At 46.2% G+C, this 19,501-nt stretch overlaps 1 protein-coding gene across 1 annotated transcript; it reads right to left on the bottom strand.

Annotated features, from left to right (window-relative positions):
* Nucleotides 1–469: 469 nt before the first annotated feature.
* On the bottom strand, nucleotides 470–18,825 carry LOC128848262 (zinc finger protein ZFP2-like). Its single transcript, XM_054048152.1, has 5 exons — nucleotides 18,378–18,825; nucleotides 6,007–6,095; nucleotides 5,342–5,468; nucleotides 3,463–3,579; nucleotides 470–3,106 (listed from the first exon to the last, which is right to left on the bottom strand). The coding sequence occupies exons 2-5, from the start codon at nucleotides 6,028–6,030 to the stop codon at nucleotides 1,485–1,487; spliced, it is 1,890 nt and encodes a 629-aa protein (XP_053904127.1). The 5' UTR covers nucleotides 6,031–6,095; nucleotides 18,378–18,825; the 3' UTR covers nucleotides 470–1,484.
* Nucleotides 18,826–19,501: the final 676 nt, after the last annotated feature.

The raw sequence follows: 19,501 nt of genomic DNA, 5'->3' as shown, positions 1-19,501 counted from the left end.
CCCAGAGATGGGCAGCTAGATACTTGGGAGCCAAATGCCACCACTGTGTATGGGAATTAGAAAATGGAGATGTATATACTGTGACAGATTGGATCACAGAAACCCCCTTGGGAGCTGCCACCCAATGTGCAAAGACTACCCCTGCTTCTGTTTTCCCTGCCAGCTCAGGACTCCAGCACCCTGTCTTGCTGAGCCAGCCACTCCTGTCTGGCTCTAACACAGACCCAGGGTCTGAATCACTTGTCCCAAAGCTGCAGGTTTACCTGAAAACAACTCACAGTAGTGTGCTTGTCTTTAGCACTCAGATGCCCAACTCCCAATGGGGTCTAAACCCAGATAAATCTGTTTTACCCTGCATAAAGCTTATGCAGGGCAAACTCATAAACTGTTCGCCCTCTATAACACTGATAGAAAGATATGCACAGTTGTTTGCTCCCCCAGGTATTAATACATACTCTGAGTAAATTGCTAAATAAAAAGTGATTTTATTAAATACAGAAAGTAGGATTTAAGTGGTTCCAAGTAGTAACAGACAGAACAAAGTAAGTCACCAAGCAAAATAAAATAAAATGCGCAAATCTATGTCTAATCAAACTAAATACAGATGATTTCCTCACCAGTTCCAGAGCACTCCCTTTTACAGGCTAATCTCCTTTTAGCCTGGGTCCAGCAATCACTCACACCCCCTGTAGTTACTGTCCTTTGTTTCAGTCTCCTTCAAGTATCCTGGGGGGGGGGGGGTGGAGAGGCTCCTTCTTTAGTCAGCTGAAGACAAAATGGAGGGGTCTCCCACAGGTTTAAATAGACTCTCTCTTGTGGGTGGAGACCCCCCTCCTCCCTCCTATGCAAAGTCCAGCTCCAAGATGGAGTTTTGGAGTCACCTGGGCAAGTCACATGCCCTTGCATGACTCAGTCTTTACAGGCCCACGCCATTGTCCACATGGTATCTTGCATGTCTCCAAGAAGACTTCTCATGTGGATTGGAGCATTCCAAGATGCATTGTTTCCCAAGTGTTTCCTGATCAGGTACTTAACCTGGCGAATTCCTTCCTAAAGAAGCTGACCAAATGCCTCACAAAGCTTACTTAGAAATCAAGCAAGCACACAGCCCATATTCTTAACCTCAAGTAGAAAATGATATATATGTACAAATAGGATGAATAGATATAGTAGACCATAACCTTTACGGAGATATGTTACATGGCACAGGCAGCACAAAACATATTTCAGTTATATCATACATACATTTATAAACACCCCCCCATAAAGCCTTATGGGGTACGCTGTCACATACTACCGTAACCAGCCCTAGTCAGAGCACGGACAGCATTTCTCTCCTGTATAGAGGAGTCTCTGAGGTCCAATATGGAGTTAGCTTCCCAATTGCAGCCTTCTCCATGCTAAGGACATTTAAAAGAACTCTTCCCTGTGTGGATTTGCTGATGCCTGATACGATATGTGCCCAACTGAAGCATCACCCACATTCAAGGTGTCTCTCCCACGTGGAGTCTCTGGTGCATGATAAGGTGTGAGTTCTTCCTAAACCTTTTTCCACAGTCTGGGCACTTATGATATCTCTTTCCCATGTGGACTCTCTGATGTCTAAGCAGGTGTGATCTCTGAATGAAGGTTTTCTCACAGTCAGAACATTTATAGGGTTTATACCCTGTATGGATTCTCTGATGCATAATGAGGTGTGAGCTCTGACTGAAGCCTTTCCCACAGTCCAAGCATTTATAGGGTTTCTCTCCCATATGGATTCTCTGATGTGTTACAAGGTTTGAGCTCCGATTGAAACTTTTCCCACAGCTCAAGCATTTATGGGGGCATTCTCCTGTGTGGATTCTCTGATGTTTAGTAAGGTGTGACCGCCGACTGTAGCTTTTCCCACAGTCCAGGCACGCATGTGGTCTCCCCCCAGTATGGATTCTCTGATGTGTAATAAGGTTTGACTTGTCTTTGAAACATTTCCCACACTCGATGCATTTATGGGGTCTCTCTCCCGTGTGGATTCTTTGATGAGTAACAAGGTTTGTCTTCTGACTGAAACACTTCCCACAGTTGAGGCACTTATGGGGTCTCTCTCTTGTATGGATTCTCTGATGTAGAATAAGGGTATGGTTCCGACTGAAGTTTTTCCCACATTCGAGGCATTTATAAGGTCTCTCTCCCGTGTGTAGTCTCTCATGTCTAATAAGCTGTGAGCTGTGAATGAAGCTTTTCCCACAGTCCAAGCATTTATGGGGTTTTTCTCCTGCATGGATTTTCTGATGTGAAAAAAGGCTTGATTTCTGCTTGTAATTTTTCCCACAGTGCAAGCATTTATAGGGTTTCTCTCCCGTATGGAGTCTCTGATGTAGAATAAGGGTGTAGTTTCGCCTGAAACTTTTCCCACAGTGCAAGCATTTATGGGGTTTTTCTCCCGTATGGATTCTCTGATGTATAATAAGGGTATAATTCCGACTGAAACTTTTCCCACAGTGCAAGCATTTATGAGCTCTCTCTCCTGTGTGGATTCTTTGATGTTTAACAAGGGTTGACTTCTCAGTGAAACATTTCCCACACTCAAAGCACTTATGGGGTCTCTCCCCTGTGTGGATTTTCTGATAAGTAATAAGGTTTGAATTCTCATTGACACATTTCCCACCATCAAGTTGATTAGGAGGTCTTTCTCCCATATGGGTTCTCTGATGTAGAATAAGGGTGTAGTTCCGACTGAAGTTTTTCCCACAATGCAAGCATTTATAGGGTTTCTCTCCTGTATGAATTCTCTGATGTTGTATAAGGGAATAGTTCCGACTGAAGCTTTTCCCACAGTCCAAGCACTTGTAGGTTCTCTCTTCCATGTGGGTTTTTGGCTGGGCTGTGGTTTCCTTGAGATTGTTACATCCTACCCCATATTGAATGGATTCATTCACTTTCTTCCTTGGGTGGTTTCCCAGGTTCCTCTTTGATTTGTGTTGATTTCCCCGGGTTTTGACCTTTTCCCAGCATTGAGAAGAATTCCCTTTAGCTCTTTTCAAAAACATCCCCTGTGGTTTCACCAGTGTTTTACTTTCCTGATGTGGATTCTCCTCCCTGTTCTCACTCACAGTCCTATCACCTGCTGGGAGAGAGAGAATCCAGAAAAGAGTCATTCCCTGTGCTGGGGAGAAAGGGGGAAAAAAGAACAGCCAAAAGGGAAAACACAGCAGCCCAATAACCATTGTGGGGGACTGAGAAATTGGATTCGACCTCCACATCCCATCCAAACTCTCACAAGGAAGTGAAGTCGGAGAGAAAACTCCTGACAGGATAGGTGGGAAGCCATGATCTACCATGATGACAAGACACCTGCTGACCGCAGCCTGATCTGGGTGAGATGAGGCAGAACTGAGGGGGCTCACCCCACATTATACGGATTTTCAACTTTTTCATTCATTCACCAGATGGTTTCTGTGTCGGTATTGGTGAACCCCTCACCTGTGCGGGTGCCTCTTGGGATCTTCCTTTCCTCGAAGGCCTGGAGATCTGGGACCCATGGCTCTTCCCCTCGTTCCAGCTGGGCAATCAGGTTAGGTTTGGGAATGGGGAGTCCTGCTGAGGGGGTGAAATCAGGCAAGATCAGGGTGCATTGAGGATTTGTAGAGTATTTGTCACAAAGAACATTCCCCGATTCTAACCTGGCCTCGTACCATGGTGGGGGTTGTGGGATCTGAACAGATGGGAATGTGGTCACAGAGCCCCCTTGGGAGAGGCAGATGTTTGGGGGTGGGGGGAATTGTCACACTCTCACTAGGAGTTTTCAGGATCTGTGGGCTCTGGGGGACTTGCTGAGACACAAACAGCTCAGGTTTTAAACCCCTGTCTATGTCTAAACATCCAGAGCCCCTCCCCAGAGATGGAGCTAGTCCCATGAAGGGAGGTGAACAGAGATCCTTGTGTGAGAGTGAGAATTAATGCAGATAGGATAATACACTGCTTCTGACCCCAGGAAAGCTGGAGTGATGGGCATAAATTAGAATGTCCATTAGATTCATGACTCCCCTATCCCATTGAAGAGGGTTTGGAGATGAACAGCTCTCTCACACTGGAGCTGTGGACAATACCAGTGATTCTCAACCAGGGGTACATGTCCAAGGTATGCAGAGATCTCCCAGGGGTTACATCAATTCATCTAGATATTTGCCTAGTTTTACACGAGGCTACATAAAAAGTACTAGCAAAGTCAGTACAAACTAAAATTTCATACAATGACTTCTTTATACTGCTCTATACACTACACACTGAAATGTACGTACAATATTTATATTCCGATTGATTTATTTTGTAAGGACATGGTAAAAATGAGAAGTCAGCAATTTTCAGTAATAGCGTGCTATAACAATTTTGTATTTTTGTCTGATTTTGTAAGGAAGTAGTTTAAGCGAGGTGAAACTTGGGGTACACATGAGAAATCAGTAGTCTGGAAAGGTTGAGAGCCACTGGACTATGTGCCTATAGAGGAGCGGACTCACCCCTGCAGCCCTCCTGCTGGTTACTTCTGGGAATTAGCTCTTCCAGCATCCAGAGCACCCCCTGCAGGCTGGTGATCCGCCTTACCTATGGCCCTGTGTCCCTCCCAGGACCCCAGTGCCCTTGTACCTGGGGTGCTGCCCCTAGCAGTAACCCCTCAGTCTAAGGGTCTCCCCTCCCTAGGGAACCCCCACCTACTATCCCCACTTCACCTCAGTTTTGGCTACTGCCCAGTCTCCATCTGGCCCCCATTCACTGGGGCAGACTGCAGTATCAGCCACTCATCACAGGCAAAGGGGTTTGGACCTGCTGCCTCCCCACGGGCTGCCCCCTGCAACCCTACACCTACTAGGCCTCGCCAGGCCTGCAGCCTGGGGCTTTCTTAGGTCAGAGCTCCCAGCTCCTCTGGCCCGTCCCCAGCCTTGCTTGCTTGCGCAGGGGGGGGGGGTGTGTGTGTGTGTGTGTGTGTGTGTGTGTGTGTGTGTGTGTGGGGGGGGGTGTGTGTGTGTGTGTGTGAGAGAGAGAGAGAGAGAGAGAGAGAGAGAGAGAGAGAGAGAGAGAGAGAGAGAGAGAGAGAGAGAGAGACTGTTGAGCCCCTGGCTCCCAGCCTTTTTATACAGGCCAGCTGTGGCCTGATTGGGAAGTAGCTGCAGCTGGGCCACACCCCAATCAGCCCAGACACAACCTTCCCCCAGGGTTGTTTTCAGCCCTTCAGGGCAGGAGCAGGGTAACTACCCCGCTACAGTGACCCATTCCCATCTAATGTAACTGACCAGGGAAGAACCTGACCAGATTCAGAAATGCAGGCCCCATAGCTTCAAATAGCTGAGGGGACAGGAGTCCTTACCCAGCGAGGTCACCGTCTCATAATTCTCCTGCATGACATCCCTGTAGAGTGCTCTCTGATTGGGGTCCAGCAGAGCCCCCTGCCCGTCAGTGAAATACACAGCCACCTCCTCGAAGGTCACCAGCATCTGAAACAACAGGTGTTCCCCACTCAGTGCCTGGTGCCCCAGCCACAAGCCCACTATTCATGGGGGAAGAAGCACAAAGACATGACAACTCTGGGAGGGCCAGAGGAGCAGAATCCCACCCCCACCCTGCTCAGAGTGGCCAGGAGGCTCCAAGGAACAGAGAGAAGGTGAGAGCTCCTTGTCCCTCCCAGCAGACGGAGGAGGACAGGGTCTTCTCATTTACCACACTCCTACTAGGCACAGGCGGATATGGGACACAGAGCTCCGCACAGGGAACTGGGACAGAAATCCCAGCACCTTCCCTTTTTATTTCACTGTAGTCTCTACCTAGTGGGTTCAGGCTCCAGCACTCTGGTTTGTTTTTCCAGCCTGTCCAGGGGGGTTGTTTCCTCTTTCAGATATGGAGAATGTTCACACACAAGGCCCTAGGCTGAGCATGTCCCAGCACGTTTATCACACCCTGTTCCCCTCCCTGCTTCACTCTGTGTATTTCCTGCCCCTCCCCCTCCCCAACAACCTTCCCCACCAGCTCCCCTACCTGAGCTGGATCCAAAACAGCCATTTCCCTTCCCTGTCCCTTAGGAAGATGGGTTGATCTGGAGCAAAACGTGGTTGTTATTCTGCAGCCTGTCAGGGTGAGAAGATGACTGGGGAGGTTTCAGAAGGGGTTTCAGTCTATTTCACACCCTAGTTCCCCTAGCTCTTTCCCTGCAGAGAGACACACTAGACTCTGCCACACTGAGAAAATGCTCAGTTATTTTATTACAATGTAAACCTGGTTCCTCCCACTGGGACTAAAACCTTGAGACACTTTTAAACCATCCCAGTAACAGAGTCTCTGAGCCAAATGCTAGAAAAGAGCAGAATCAATGGAGCTGCTTTGGGGGGTCCTCCTGACATTGTCCCCAGAGCAGCACATTCCCCCAGCAGCGCAGGGATTAGGCAGAGGCAGGAACTGGCTTTTCCTCTCTCTGCTCCTCACCTTCTTCATGAGAACGTAAGAATGGCCATACTGGGTCAGACCAAAAGTCCATCTAGGCCAGTATCCTGTCTTCAGACAGCGGCCAATGCCAGGTGCCCCAGAGGGAATGAACAGAACAGGTAATCATCCAGTGATTCATCCCCTGTCACCCAGTCCCAGCTTCTGGCAAACAGAGGCTAGGGAGGGACACCATTCCTGCCCATCCTGGCTAATAGCCATTGATGGACCTATCCTCCATGAATTTATCTAGGAAAGTCAATCTTCCTGGGGGTGCTACATTGACTGGAGCTGGGCAAGGTTGGGGTGTGGAAACCTCATTCCCCATTTATTGCTCCCTCTGCCCCTTCTAGTCTCTCCACGTTACTGTTCTGTCTTCTCTCTCTCCCCACCTTTCTGCCTGGGGAGAACTGGTTACTGTCCAATTTATGTGGGTATTTACTCCCTAATAGACACACCTATTCGCAGACACACGGGGAGCCCGTCACCCTCTAGTACAAACTCACCAGCTGCAGGCCCCTGAAAAGGGCTTTTTGTGTAGTCATTTTCCTGCCCATCCCCAGCACCAGGGCTGCCCTAATTGTAGCCACTGGGGAAAGTCCCCACCTGAGTTGGGGCAAGCTTTAAGAAGGAGAGACTGGCGTAACATTCCAATCTACTTTTGGACACAATTTGCAGCTTGCCTATTATTCAGCAAGATCATCCCAACTGAGCCTGCTTAGTAACATCTGCTGAAGGCGCTGCCCTGGCTCTGCCCTTTCGGTGAGTTACAATCTGCTCCCTGCTGTTCACAGGAGTTAAGGGAGGAAAGGAGGCAAATCAGAGGGGAGGGACTGCACAGGAAGGTCAAACAGCTGGAGACACGGGAAGAAGAGGGGCAAAGTAAATGGCAGAGGGTAAGAGCCACAGTTCAGAATGGGGTACAGGCACTGCCAGACAGTGGCAAAGGAGAAAACCCCAGGATAGGGAGGGGCAGAGAAAAGTTCCCCCATACGGGATGAACTAGCTGCAGTGACTGCAAAAATGGGGTGGGGGGAAAACCAAATGTTTTTTTTCCTCCATCCAGCTCAGCAATTGCTTCCGAGGCTGTGTTCTTAAAGGCCCAGTGCATCCCAATGTCTCTTCCCTGTCTGATATGACATACAGATCTGTGAATGGAGACTTGATTCAATGAAATATTTTATGACCACTTCCCTCCAAAAATTAGAATGGTCAGTGTTTAGATGAATCCCTTATCAGTTTATATGTCTTCATAAAGTCTCATAGCAGGTCACAACTTTGTCTTAGCTGTTGTTCTGATTGCCTGAGTGGTACTGCCTTCTTCTGGTCATCTGTTGTAAATGGGGTTTCGTGGCTTTCAATTATTTACTTTTAAAAATTTTGATTTTATTGCTCTTTGTACTTCATCGTTTACCTTTGTTAAAACTGTGCATATGGATGTCATTGTGCATACTTTAATAACAAATAATAATTGAATATCTTAATAGTAGCTTCAGCAATCACACCTCACAGTGTTTCTGCTATAACACTTCTTGTTTGTACTGCAATACTATTTTTCAAATCTAAATTTTTGCTCTCTTTTTTTTTAATTTAATACACAAGTTTATTCTTTGGGATCAAGGCTGACAGATTTCCTGGGTTGGTGTCAAAACTACTTCAGTTTCCTTTGATCTGCCAGTGGGGAATGCCTTTGTGTAATGTTATTTTGCCTCTCTGTCCAGCACCTCAATGCATTTTCACATGTCATCACTAAGGCTGCATGTCTGTCATGGAGGTCACGGATTCCGTGACTTTCTGTGACCTCTGTGACTTCTGCAGCAGCAGCAGCAGTTTGGGTGTGTGGGAGGGGGCTCAGGACTGGGGCAGGGGGTTGGGGTCTGGCGTGGCACTTACCTGGGGGCGGGGGACGGGGGGGCTCCCCGGCTTCCACTCGCATGTCACTGCAGCTCCCAGGCAGAGGGGCCAGGGGGCTCCGCGCGCTGCCCACGCCCACAGGCACCACCCCTGCAGCTCCCATTGGCTGTGGTTCCCGGCCAATGGGCACTGGCGCTTGTGGTGGGAGCAGCGTGCAGAGCCCCCTGGCCACCCCTCCCCCTAGGAGCGTGGAGCCGAGTAGGAAGCCTGTCAGCTCCACCAACCCAACCAACCCTCCCCCCCCCCCCCCCAGCACCAGCAGGGGTCCCGGGCTGCCCGCTCCTGTCCCCCCCAGCACCAGCAGAGGTCCCAAGTTGAGCACCACTGCCTGCCTCCCCACAGCAGGAGTAGGAGTCCCAGGCCATGCGCCACTGCCTGCCTCCCCCCAGCACCAGCGGAGGTCCCGGACCATCCCCCCTGGCCCAAGTTTTAGTTAGGGGTTTATAGTAAAAGTCATGGATAAGTCAAGGCCATGAATTTTTGTTTACTGCCCATGACCTGTCCATGACTTTTACTAAAAATACCCATGACCAAAACATAGCCTCCATCATCACTCGTGTACAGAACTTGGTTCCCAAATATTCACTACAGGCCAGACTTTTAAACGTTGAAAGCACCAAGGTGCTACTCACCTAAACCCCTTTAAAAATCTGACCCCAAGGACACAATAGTACTTTGTATGAAATTCTTCTCAAAGACAAATTGCTACTGTTTTTAAAACTAAACATAGATATACACCTCCAAGGTAGATTGACAAAAACAAGAATTCAAAAATCATCAATTATGCACACAAAAATCATGAAATTAAACAAATAACTAAATATATTTTGCGTTCTTTTAATTTGCCTTTTGATTTCTGAGCTTTTAGGGCACATTAGTTTCATACTTCTGCTGTTACCTCTCCTAAAGAATTCATAATCCTAAAACGGTTGTACAATCCTATAATATTTTTGACTTTCAGTTACAAAGGTGTGTGGGAGTTACTGGAAATATATTAAAAATCCTTATTTCTATAAGTAACATCCCATCCTGCAAACACTGAAATCCACACTTTACTCTTCTGTTACTTCATTTGTTGCATACATAGATATTGATATTTCTACTGAATTGTTTATCCTTCTAATTGCATATTTTAATTTCATAGCCTTTTATGTATGATACATGGTTTGTTAGGATACATTTCAGTGATGTTCTTCGTTTGGACAAGTTTACTGCTTTGTCCTGCCAAAATCAAAGATTTTTTTTTTTAAATGAATGATCCAGTTACTCCTTTGCATTGGTTCAGTGGGAGGCATAGTGCTGACCTCACCTTGTTTGCTTTCTGATTAAACTGAAGTGCCTTTTCTCCATTCTGTTTTTACAGTGGGGATATCTAATGCAGGTTAGTTACCCTCTGGTAAAAACACGCATCTTCTTAGCATTGAGGACACAGATAATAATGCTGGTTCAGATGTTAAATGAACCATTATTATGTCTTGAGAACTCTGATATTGATCGTGTGGCTATCATTATTCCTTTGCCAGCAGAAGTATTTGCAACTGAATGTCTGCAGCCCCCGATTTGTGTGGGTGTCATGGAAAACCAGCTAAAACATTTTAAACTAAAAGTATTAACAGAGGCTTCCCCCTTCCGTTTCCCTTTTGACCCTTCCCTTTACTTATTAAGGGCTTGTCTACATGGTGTGACACTAAAGGTGTGAATTTAATGCACATAAGTTACAGGGCTTTAAACCCCTGCATGGATGCTCTTATTCAGAAGTCAAGAGGCCTTAGTTTTGATAGTGGCAGTCAGGGCAACCATACAAGATTGCAGGAATCCTTCCCTGAAACACTGTCAATCATCAGGCTTATGACAGGTCTTGAATATTTTTTAAAGTTTTGTATAGTCCAGTTGTTTCCCATATTTGATTTTTTAAGCGCAAACAGGAGGGAAGCAATGAATCACTCATCTTAACTATCCCAAGTGTTGCCCTGTGTAAAGAAGCCATTGCAATATTTCACTAGTGTCATACTAGCTATTGCTGTGCATGCAGAGTGTATTGGCTTAGCTGTACAGCGATTCCCTCGATAAGCAATGCACAGAAAGTGGTTCACAGAGCAGGGATGATAGGTGGGTGAATGCCTGAATTCCATGCAGGGCCCTACCTGATAGGTAAGCTCAGAGGCTGTCTATTGGATCAGGTCCCATTCAAAAAATGGCCACAGGAGGCGGACATGGAGTAACCATCCACCTTTAATTCATACCCCAGGGCTAAAAGTTATAAGGTAGGCACCACCACCTCTGCCAAGGGCTGTTTTGTGTGGAGTTAGGTACTTGCCTAGCTCATTCTCTCAAGAAACATCTTAGGCTCCAGGTGAGGGGTTCCCATTCATGGATTGCTAGGCAGAGCCAGATGCCCACCTGCAGTGGAGACTTAGATGCCAACCTCTTTGAGAGAAGTGACACTTAGGAAACTTCCCTCTGATGGGCATCTCCCATTGGCTAGCTTAGGTTGCTCCCAGCTGGCTTTTTTGGATGGCATTCTCAGGCACCTATTTCCCACTATTCATTGTACCTAACTCAGGCTTTGTGGATTACGGCGTTGTTCCTGTGACATTCTAGGGGCTTAAAAGTTAGGAATTGCAGCGCTCAGTATCACAATACCTAAGTCCCTTGGCCAATCTAGCCCTTAGGCCTTTTTCCTCACTGCTAAAATAGGTGAGGGGTTTTAACCTCAGGGTAACTAAGGCATAGGAGCTATTCTGAAATAAAAACACAGTGAGGACAAGGCACTTTGGTTTCAGCAGTGAGGAAAAGGCCTGAGAAAATGTCTCTGAAATAAGATCAGAGGGCAATATGCTCACAGGTGTGTGCCAAAAGGTGTGTGCATATTATGTTGAAAACTTGTTCAATATTCATAACAGTGGCAATGGGTGTATGCTGGGGGGGAAGTCTGTATAAAGGAACATTGGTAGATTTGCTGCCTAATTGCTTCTATTTAACAGGTATTCATAAGTATTGAAAATAAGGTTTACACTGCTTTACACTAATTTCAGTTGTTTTGTGTGCACTGTTAGTTTACTATAGAAACTTAATGTCTCTTTCCATTATAGATTAGGCCATAAACATATAACAATACTTTCATTCAGAGATGCAGCCCGGCCAGGGTGAGAGCCACACTGCGGGCAGCTGTGGGGAGCTGTGGACCCTCCACCTGCGCTGGGTAGGGACACAGGCCATGGGCTGCTCGGGTCCCCCACACTACGAGCAGGTGGAGGGTCCACTGCAGCTCCTGACAGCTGCCCGTCCGGCTCTTATCATGGCCAGGCTGTGGCTCCAAGCCCCCCCAGCAGAACCAGGTCAGGGAGAGCCGCGCAGGCAGCTGTGGGGAACCTGGGTCCCTCCACCTGTCCTGGGCAGGGACACAGGCAGGGGGATGATTTCAGCCCTCCCAGCCCTGCTCCAGCTTCCAACTTGGCCGGGGGCAGGGCCTGCCCCTGCCCCCCACTTTTGGGAAGGCTCTGGTGCCCCTGAACAGGCTACATAAAAAGCACTAGCAAAGTCAGTACAAACTAAAATTTCATACAATGACTTACATAAGAACATAAGAATGGCCATACTGGGTCAGACCGAAGGTCCATCTTGCCCAATATTCTGTCTACTGACAGTGGCAATGCCAGGTGCCCCAGAGGGAGTGAACCTAACAGGTAATGATCAAGTGATCTCTCTCCTGCCATCCATCTCCACCCTCTGACAAACAGAGTCTAGGGACACCATTCCTTACCCATCCTGGCTAATAGCCATTAATGGACTTAACCTCCATGAATTTATCCAGTTCTCTTTTAAATGCTGTTATAGTCCTAGCCTTCACAACCTCCTCAGGCAAGGAGTTCCACAAGTTGACTGTGCGCTGTGTGAAGAGGAACTTCCTTTTATTTGTTTTAAACCTGTTGCCCATTAATTTCATTTGGTGGCCCCTAGTTCTTGTATTATGGGAATAAGTAAATAACTTTTTCTTATCTACTTTCTCCACATCACTCATGATTTTATATACCTCTATCATATCCCCCTCCCCCTTAGTCTCCTCTTTTCCAAGCTGAAAAGTCCTAGCCTCTTTAATCTCTCCTCATATGGGACCCGTTCCAAACCCCTAATCATTTTAGTTGCCCTTCTCTGAACCTTTTCCAGTGCCAGTATATCTTTTTTGAGATGAGGAGACCACATCTGTGCGCAGTATTCAAGACGTGGACGTACCATCGATTTATATAAGGGCAATAAGATATTCTCTGACTTATTCTGTATCCCCTTTTTAATGATTCCTAACATCCTATTTGCTTTTTTGACCACCTCTGCACACTGCGTGGACGTCTTCAGAGAACTATCCACAATGACTCCAAGATCTTTTTCCTGATTCGTTGTAGCTAAATTAGCCCCCATCATATTGTATGTATAGTTGGGGTTATTTTTTCCAATGTGCATTACTTGACATTTATCCACATTACATTTCATTTGCCATTTTGTTGCCCAATCACTTAGTTTTGTGAGATCTTTTTGAAGTTTTTCACAGTCTTCTTTGGTCCTAACTATCTTGAGCAGTTTAGTATCATCTGCAAACTTTACCACCTCACTTTTTACCCCTTTCTCCAGATCATTTATGAATAAGTTGAATAGGATTGGTCCTAGGACTGACCCTTTGGGAACACCACTAGTTACCCCTCTCCATTCTGAGAATTTACCATTTATTCCTACTCTTTGTTCCCTTTCTTTAACCAATTCTCAATCCATGAAAGGACCTTCCCTTTTATCCCATGACAACTTAATTTACATAAGAGCCTTTGGTGAGGGACCTTGTCAAAGGCTTTCTGGAAATTTAAGTATACTATGTCCACAGGATCCCCCTTGTTCACATGTTTGTTGATCCCTTCAAAGAACTCTAATAGATTAGTAAGACACGATTTCCCTTTACAGAAACCATGTTGACTTTTGCCCAACAATTTATGTTCTTTTAGGTGTCTGACAATTTTATTCTTTACTATTGTTTCAACTAATTTGCCCGCTCCTAACATTAGACTTACCGGTCTGTAATTGCCGGGATCACCTCTAGAGCCCTTTTTAAATATTGGCGTTACATTAGCTATCTTCCAGTCATTGGGTACAGAAGCCGATTTAAAGGACAGGTTACAAACCCTAGTTAATAGTTCCGCAACTTCACATTTGAGTTCTTTCAGAACTCTTGGGTGAATGCCATCTGGTCCCGGTGACTTGTTTATACTTAGGGCCCTATCAAATGCACTTTGGTCAATTTCATGGTCATAGGATTTTAAAAATCATACATTTAATGATTTCAGCTATTTAAATTTGAAATTTCACAGTGTTGTAATGGGAGGGGTCCTTACCCAAAAAGGAGTTGGGGGAGGAGGCCGCTGCAAGGTTATTGTAGTGGGGGGGGGGGGGGGGGTTTGCTGGCAGTGGCACTGCCTTCAGAGCTGGGCAGCTGGAGAGTGGTGGTGTTAGGGGGCTTATTCCTTCACCCTCTCACTTCCCTGGTCCTTCTCGCATGAACAGAAAGCAACAATACCTGAAGTCCAAAGGCGCAAACAATTCGATGTTGATTGGGGTGAACTTCCAGCAAGCATAAATCCAGTTTCCTTCCTCAGTGTCCCCCTTCCCAGCTCTGACACCACAGAGCCATCCCTATTCCCATTCCCCCCCTTACTTCCTGATTGACTGCAGACTATATAGTAAAACTTGAGTTCTGCGTAGCTATACCTTAACCAATCATTTTACTGAAATTTAACTAACCAATCCTAACATACTGTAACATGGTTATTTAACCAATTATGTTCCACCACCTTAATTGGTTTACACCCAGCAAAATTAATTATACAGCAGACAGAAACAATTACAGAACCAAACAGAGACCATGCAAATAAACATACAAAACAATACAGAAGTGAGGATTTCACAACTACATCTATACAGACATAAGGGTTTTCCAGCTGTGTCTATTGATAAGTGAGTTCTTACCAGACAGAAAACTATCAAACTAAATATCCTTTTACATGTTCTAGGCTCTTTCCTTTCTCTGGAGGTGATAGGAATATCAGGACAGGATTGTATTCCTAACAGCCAATAGCACCTTATTTCCATGTGACTAGTTTGGGATGTGAGGATGTGACCGTTCACTTCTCAGCTTATGGCTGCCTCTGCTGCTTAGCCAAAGGCCTTACTTAGGCTTGGTCTACACTCACCCCCCAAATCGAACTAAGGTACGCAACTTCAGCTACGTGAATAACGTAGCTGAAGTTCGAAGTACCTTAGTTCGATCTTATCTCGGTCCACACGCGGCAGGCAGGCTCCCCCGTCGACTCCGCGGTACTCCTCTCGTCTAGCTGGAGTACCGCAGTTGACGGCGAGCACTTCCGGGTTCGACTTATCGCGTCCAGACAAGACGCGATAAGTCGAACCCAGAACTTGGATTGCCAGCCGCCGAACTAGCGGCTGGGTGTAGACATACTCTTAGCCTAAGAACAGAGCCTCAGACTGTCCCTTACACATAGAGACAGTGATTTTAATTCTCTCTTTTGTACCTCTATAACTAGCTAAGTGATAAGAATACACCTAAATTCTTAAAGTATAGGCCTTTACAGACAAGCCTGAATATCTATATCCTAACACTCCACCCCCTTTCCCCCCCCCTTCCTTTTCTTTTGGGATCCTCCTGCCCAGGTATCCCTGGAAAAGCATAGGACATATGGCAACACATTTCCTGATAGGGTTAGGCATCAAGGTGGAAGGTGTCGATATTCCATTTGTTCCACTGCCCCTTGTGTAGTACAGGGCCCTGCACCTTCTCTCGTACAGGCATACCACACCTATTCCTATTAGTGTTCCAGACTTCCCATTATAGTGGGCCCGAGAAGGTTGGGTCCGGGTTGTCTAGTACACTGCGGGGTGGGGAGGCTTACTACATTACTTATAGGTTATTTCCATACACAACATAACACAGGTACAGTTAACAATTCACAACAACACCGAGTCCTGACCACTGCAGTATGGTCCAATATCTGAGCCACCACCAAAACACTGCCTTTCCTCCTTCGACACGGTTAAGATCTTAATGTGTCCAGTTGCAACAAGCTGCCCCTGCAGGTTTTGCATGCTTTTGTCCACATTATAAGTCCATTGAATGTGCATAGAGAAATGGGTTATTGTAAAAACCAACTTAACCACTTGGTATGGAATCAGGCAGTATGCCCCGGTTTGATTATTCACAGCGATAAGATTTACAGATTCATTTGTGCACCAAAGTCCAGATAGTAGCGTGTAGATGTGTGTAGTTTGGTTAGGGGCTGGTGTAATTGTGCCCCCAGCAATATGTACATTTCCAGCAAAACACCTCATACACAGTGCACCCAACTGTCCACCTCTTGCCATAGGCCATTGATTCTGCTCCTCCATAGTCATAGGAGACGGGCACATCCAAACATCTTTTCTGGATTTACACCATTTTACACACCCCTCCATTGATTCCCAGTGAGCTCCTCCCCTCTCATTATTTCCATTGGGCTTGTGGGGCCCACCTTAGTTGCCGTTCTATTTCCAGGCACCATGGTAGCTATTACACAGGTACTGGCCTATTAGTTGAGCATTTTGCATTCCCATACATATCTCTCCGCACAGGTCAGCCTTTTGAAGCCATCCCCCACCCACATCATGCTAGCAACAAGACAAACACCACAGACAAACAACACAAAACATAGATTCATGGTATTCTGGGTTATTCTTCCACTGGTGCCAGTTTGCTTGTAGAGTGTCTGAAAAACAAAAACAAAAAATTTCCACCCCCTTTGGTGGGGACAGATTATTGCTTAATAATAATACCAATTCCTTTTACAAATTTCCTTGCTAATTGCAGGAAAAACAGAAGAATTACCTCCAGGCTGTTCTTATTTTGTTCTATAGTTAGGCTAGTGAATTACCCCACTCACTGGTCATTTATGAAATTTATGAGGTGGTGTGCCTCAGTTTCCCCTCTTTTACAACAGACCAGGTTTGCAATAGTTTCTTTGCTGTACCAAGCTTTACGTTTATTTTCAGGTAATAGCTGAGAGACAGCTTCAGATTTCTGCTCTGGGCACACACACCCCTTAGTGTTAACCTGTCCCCCTTATTTTCAGGCTTGATTTGTTTTTTTACCTCCCTTTCCTGGAGGGCCATAATCTGAGTCTTCAGTAGCTTGTTTGCTGACCAGATGTATTTATTATTTCCAGATTCTTTGTGCTGCTACTTATGGGTAGTTTCCTCCTTCCCCCATCAGCTAGGTAATTTGCATTTACACAGAGGCTTTCTTGGCTTGCCTCTGGATCCAAAGCTATTAGCAGCTTAGAGACTGTCTTAAAAGGGACACATTCCACTTCCACCAGAGTTCTCATTACTTTTCACTTTTATCTCCTGCTCCAAAACACACAGATTTGAAAAAGAAAGCACAATCTACTGTGGCTCCTTTTGGAGCCCTAATAGGATTTTAATTAAGTACCATGATTTGTTTGCATTTCTTTTACCCCTTTTTCAATATACACTGCACGTGTCCTGGGAAATAGTTTAACCTCCATAACATTATATTAGCCATATTAATTTTACACAAGGTGTAACTGCCTTCCCATGCCCACAGTTTTCATGCACCCCCAAAGTGACAGTCCGATCCTCCAGAGCCACCCCAAGGCTCAGTGTTCCCATCATTGCTCCCCTTTTCCTTTTACTGTGCACACACAAAACTATTTTTTGCCTAACATCCCTTGCACTGTGATTACTTTTTTTTTTACACAACTGTACCCTGATTACACTCCCATCTTGTACAACCAGAGACAGTCAGGGGCAGTCAAGTTAAGTTCCAATAGAAACCCCTGACATTCCTTTAGTGATTTTGATCACATTACCCAATAGTCAAATAATTTTGATCAGATTATTCCTCCGTCTGCTGCCTGCTGCTGTCTCCTATAGACCATTTCTGTGGAAAAAGGGCCCATTTCTCTTCAATATACGCAATACTGTTCAATATACGCACACTGAATTGTAAGTACAATATTTATATTCTAATTGATTTATTTTATAATTATATGGTAAAAATGAAAAAGTCAGCAATTTTTCAGTAATAGTGCACTGTTACACATTTGTATTTCTAGGTCTGATTTTGTAAGCAAGTAGTTCCCAAGTGAGGTGAAACTTGGGGTACGCAAGACAAATCAGACTCCAGAAAGGGGTACAGTAGTCTGGAAAGGTTGAGAGCCACTGGACTAGAGGATGGGGAAAGGCAGAGGCAGCATATTGTAATAAGGCAGCCCAGGAAAACCCTAGGCATCAGTAATTGGTACTGACAGCAAAGGGTGTCAGCAGCAGTTTGTAAAAGTACACCGGCAGCTGCTCAATCTGGGCTCCCAGATCACAATGGAGGAGGCAGCAGCATCTGCCCCAGAGATTGAACTCTAGTGCTCCGATATCATGAGCAGAGAGAGACAGACAACAGCCTCTTCTCCCCTGGCAATAACCAGAGCCCTCTGATGGCTGCACCAATGACGACTGACCCTCTGTGCGCTGCCCCTGAAGCCCCCCTCCGGCAGAGGCTGATCTCATTTGCCAATCTGGCCCCACCTATGCAGGGAGAGCTGCCATTGTATCTCTCACCATCCCTCTCCCTTCTCCTACTCTCTGGCTCTCCCTTCCCCAGCCAGGCTCCGCTTGCTCTCATATTCTCCCTCCAGCCTCCCCGACACCCCTTCTCCTCAAATCCCCCCTTTTCCTTCTCTTTATCCCCCCACTCAGAGTTTCCCTCTGTTCCAGCTGTTCCCCTGAGCGCCAGAATTCTCCCCCTGCGGATTCCCTCAGCCTCCCTTCAGCGGCCCCACATTCCCATGGCCCCATCCCGCCCCCTCATCCTTGTCCCCCCCGCCCCCTCACACATCCCTGTTCATCTCTCAATGCCCTCTGGCTCTCAGAGCCCCCTTCCAGCTCCGGCTAACCAGATATCCCTGTCTCACCCTGATACTGGAGCAGGCTGGCTTCACACACACTGCAAACAATGGGAGGTGGCGGCCATCTTTCCTATACGCAATGCAGGGAATCGCAGCCAGCCTGGGGCATCCCCCTGCCCCGCCAGCCAGGGTGGAACCGGGAGGCATCGCTCCCTGTGGGGGACGGAGGGAAAACGAGAGGGTCTCTCTTACCTTCCCCCCTCCCCCGTAGTGCCTTCTTTGGAAGCAAGGATCTTCCCGTTAAGGGGGTGTCCTGGCCAGGCTGGGATCTCTGCACTGGGAGAGGCTCCTGGGGAGCAGCGGGAATGCTACTGATGGAGATTCACCTCTCCGGGCTGCAGCCGGGACACGGGGATCTTGCAAGAAGCGTCGACTCTCCACAGCAACAAAGAGTTACTATAGACTCCATGCAGTTCACTTCCTGCTGTCAGGACTGAGTGATGCTGGTGATCGCTCCCTCCTCCCCAGCTCCTTCTGGGTCCTAGCGATAAACCGATTGCATGGCAGGTACTCTACCTCTCAGAGCCCTATGTCTACACTGCTATTTCATGCACCCAGGCTCTAAGACGCATTTCCTCCAGGCAAATATTAAATATCTTCGCCTACTGTGTTAGGTAATAATATATAATATGTTCCCTTCTTTGATTTAAATATAAATTGAAATATACATTATACTAATTATCGCATTCCATTATTTCAGAGATCTTTCCATTTTTTATCTAACGTAAAAAATGAATAAAGAGACCGGTAAGGCTGGTGAGAAGAGGACTGCAGGAGTAGACAAAGATCCGTCCACGTCGAAACAAAAACAACGGGATAGCACCCCTGACAGAGTATTGAAGTCTGGGGGTAAACTTCCACCAAAAGAGAAGCCATCTACTTTCAAAAAACCCTTACAAGACTCATGGCTTCAAGAAGGTAAATACAAAGACTGGCTGCAGAAATTAGAAAACAATCGTTTTTAAGCTTATTGCAAATGTTGTGATGTAAAAATCCAGGCAGGTACTAATGAGTTAGATAAGCACGCTAATGGTAAAAAACAAACAAAAGGTTGAGACAGTATCTAATACAAAGAAAATTGATGACATGTTTAATAAACAAGATTGTGAAATTAAAAAAGCACAAAAATT

Source organism: Malaclemys terrapin, chromosome 13 (assembly GCF_027887155.1).
Source record: "Malaclemys terrapin pileata isolate rMalTer1 chromosome 13, rMalTer1.hap1, whole genome shotgun sequence".
Lineage (NCBI taxonomy): Eukaryota > Metazoa > Chordata > Testudines > Emydidae > Malaclemys > Malaclemys terrapin.
The sequence above is the reverse complement of the archived record's forward strand: the minus strand, read 5'-3'. Positions and strand labels throughout refer to the sequence as shown.

Coding starts and splice junctions, on each gene's coding strand:
- LOC128848262 (XM_054048152.1), bottom strand. CDS start 6,030: ATGGCTGTTTTGGATCCAGCTCAG. Junction 5,469..6,006: donor CTGTTTTGGATCCAGCTCAG/GTAGGGGAGCTG, acceptor CTGTTGTTTCAG/ATGCTGGTGACCTTCGAGGA. Junction 3,107..3,462: donor CCCAAGAGGCACCCGCACAG/GTGAGGGGTTCA, acceptor TCTCTCTCCCAG/CAGGTGATAGGACTGTGAGT.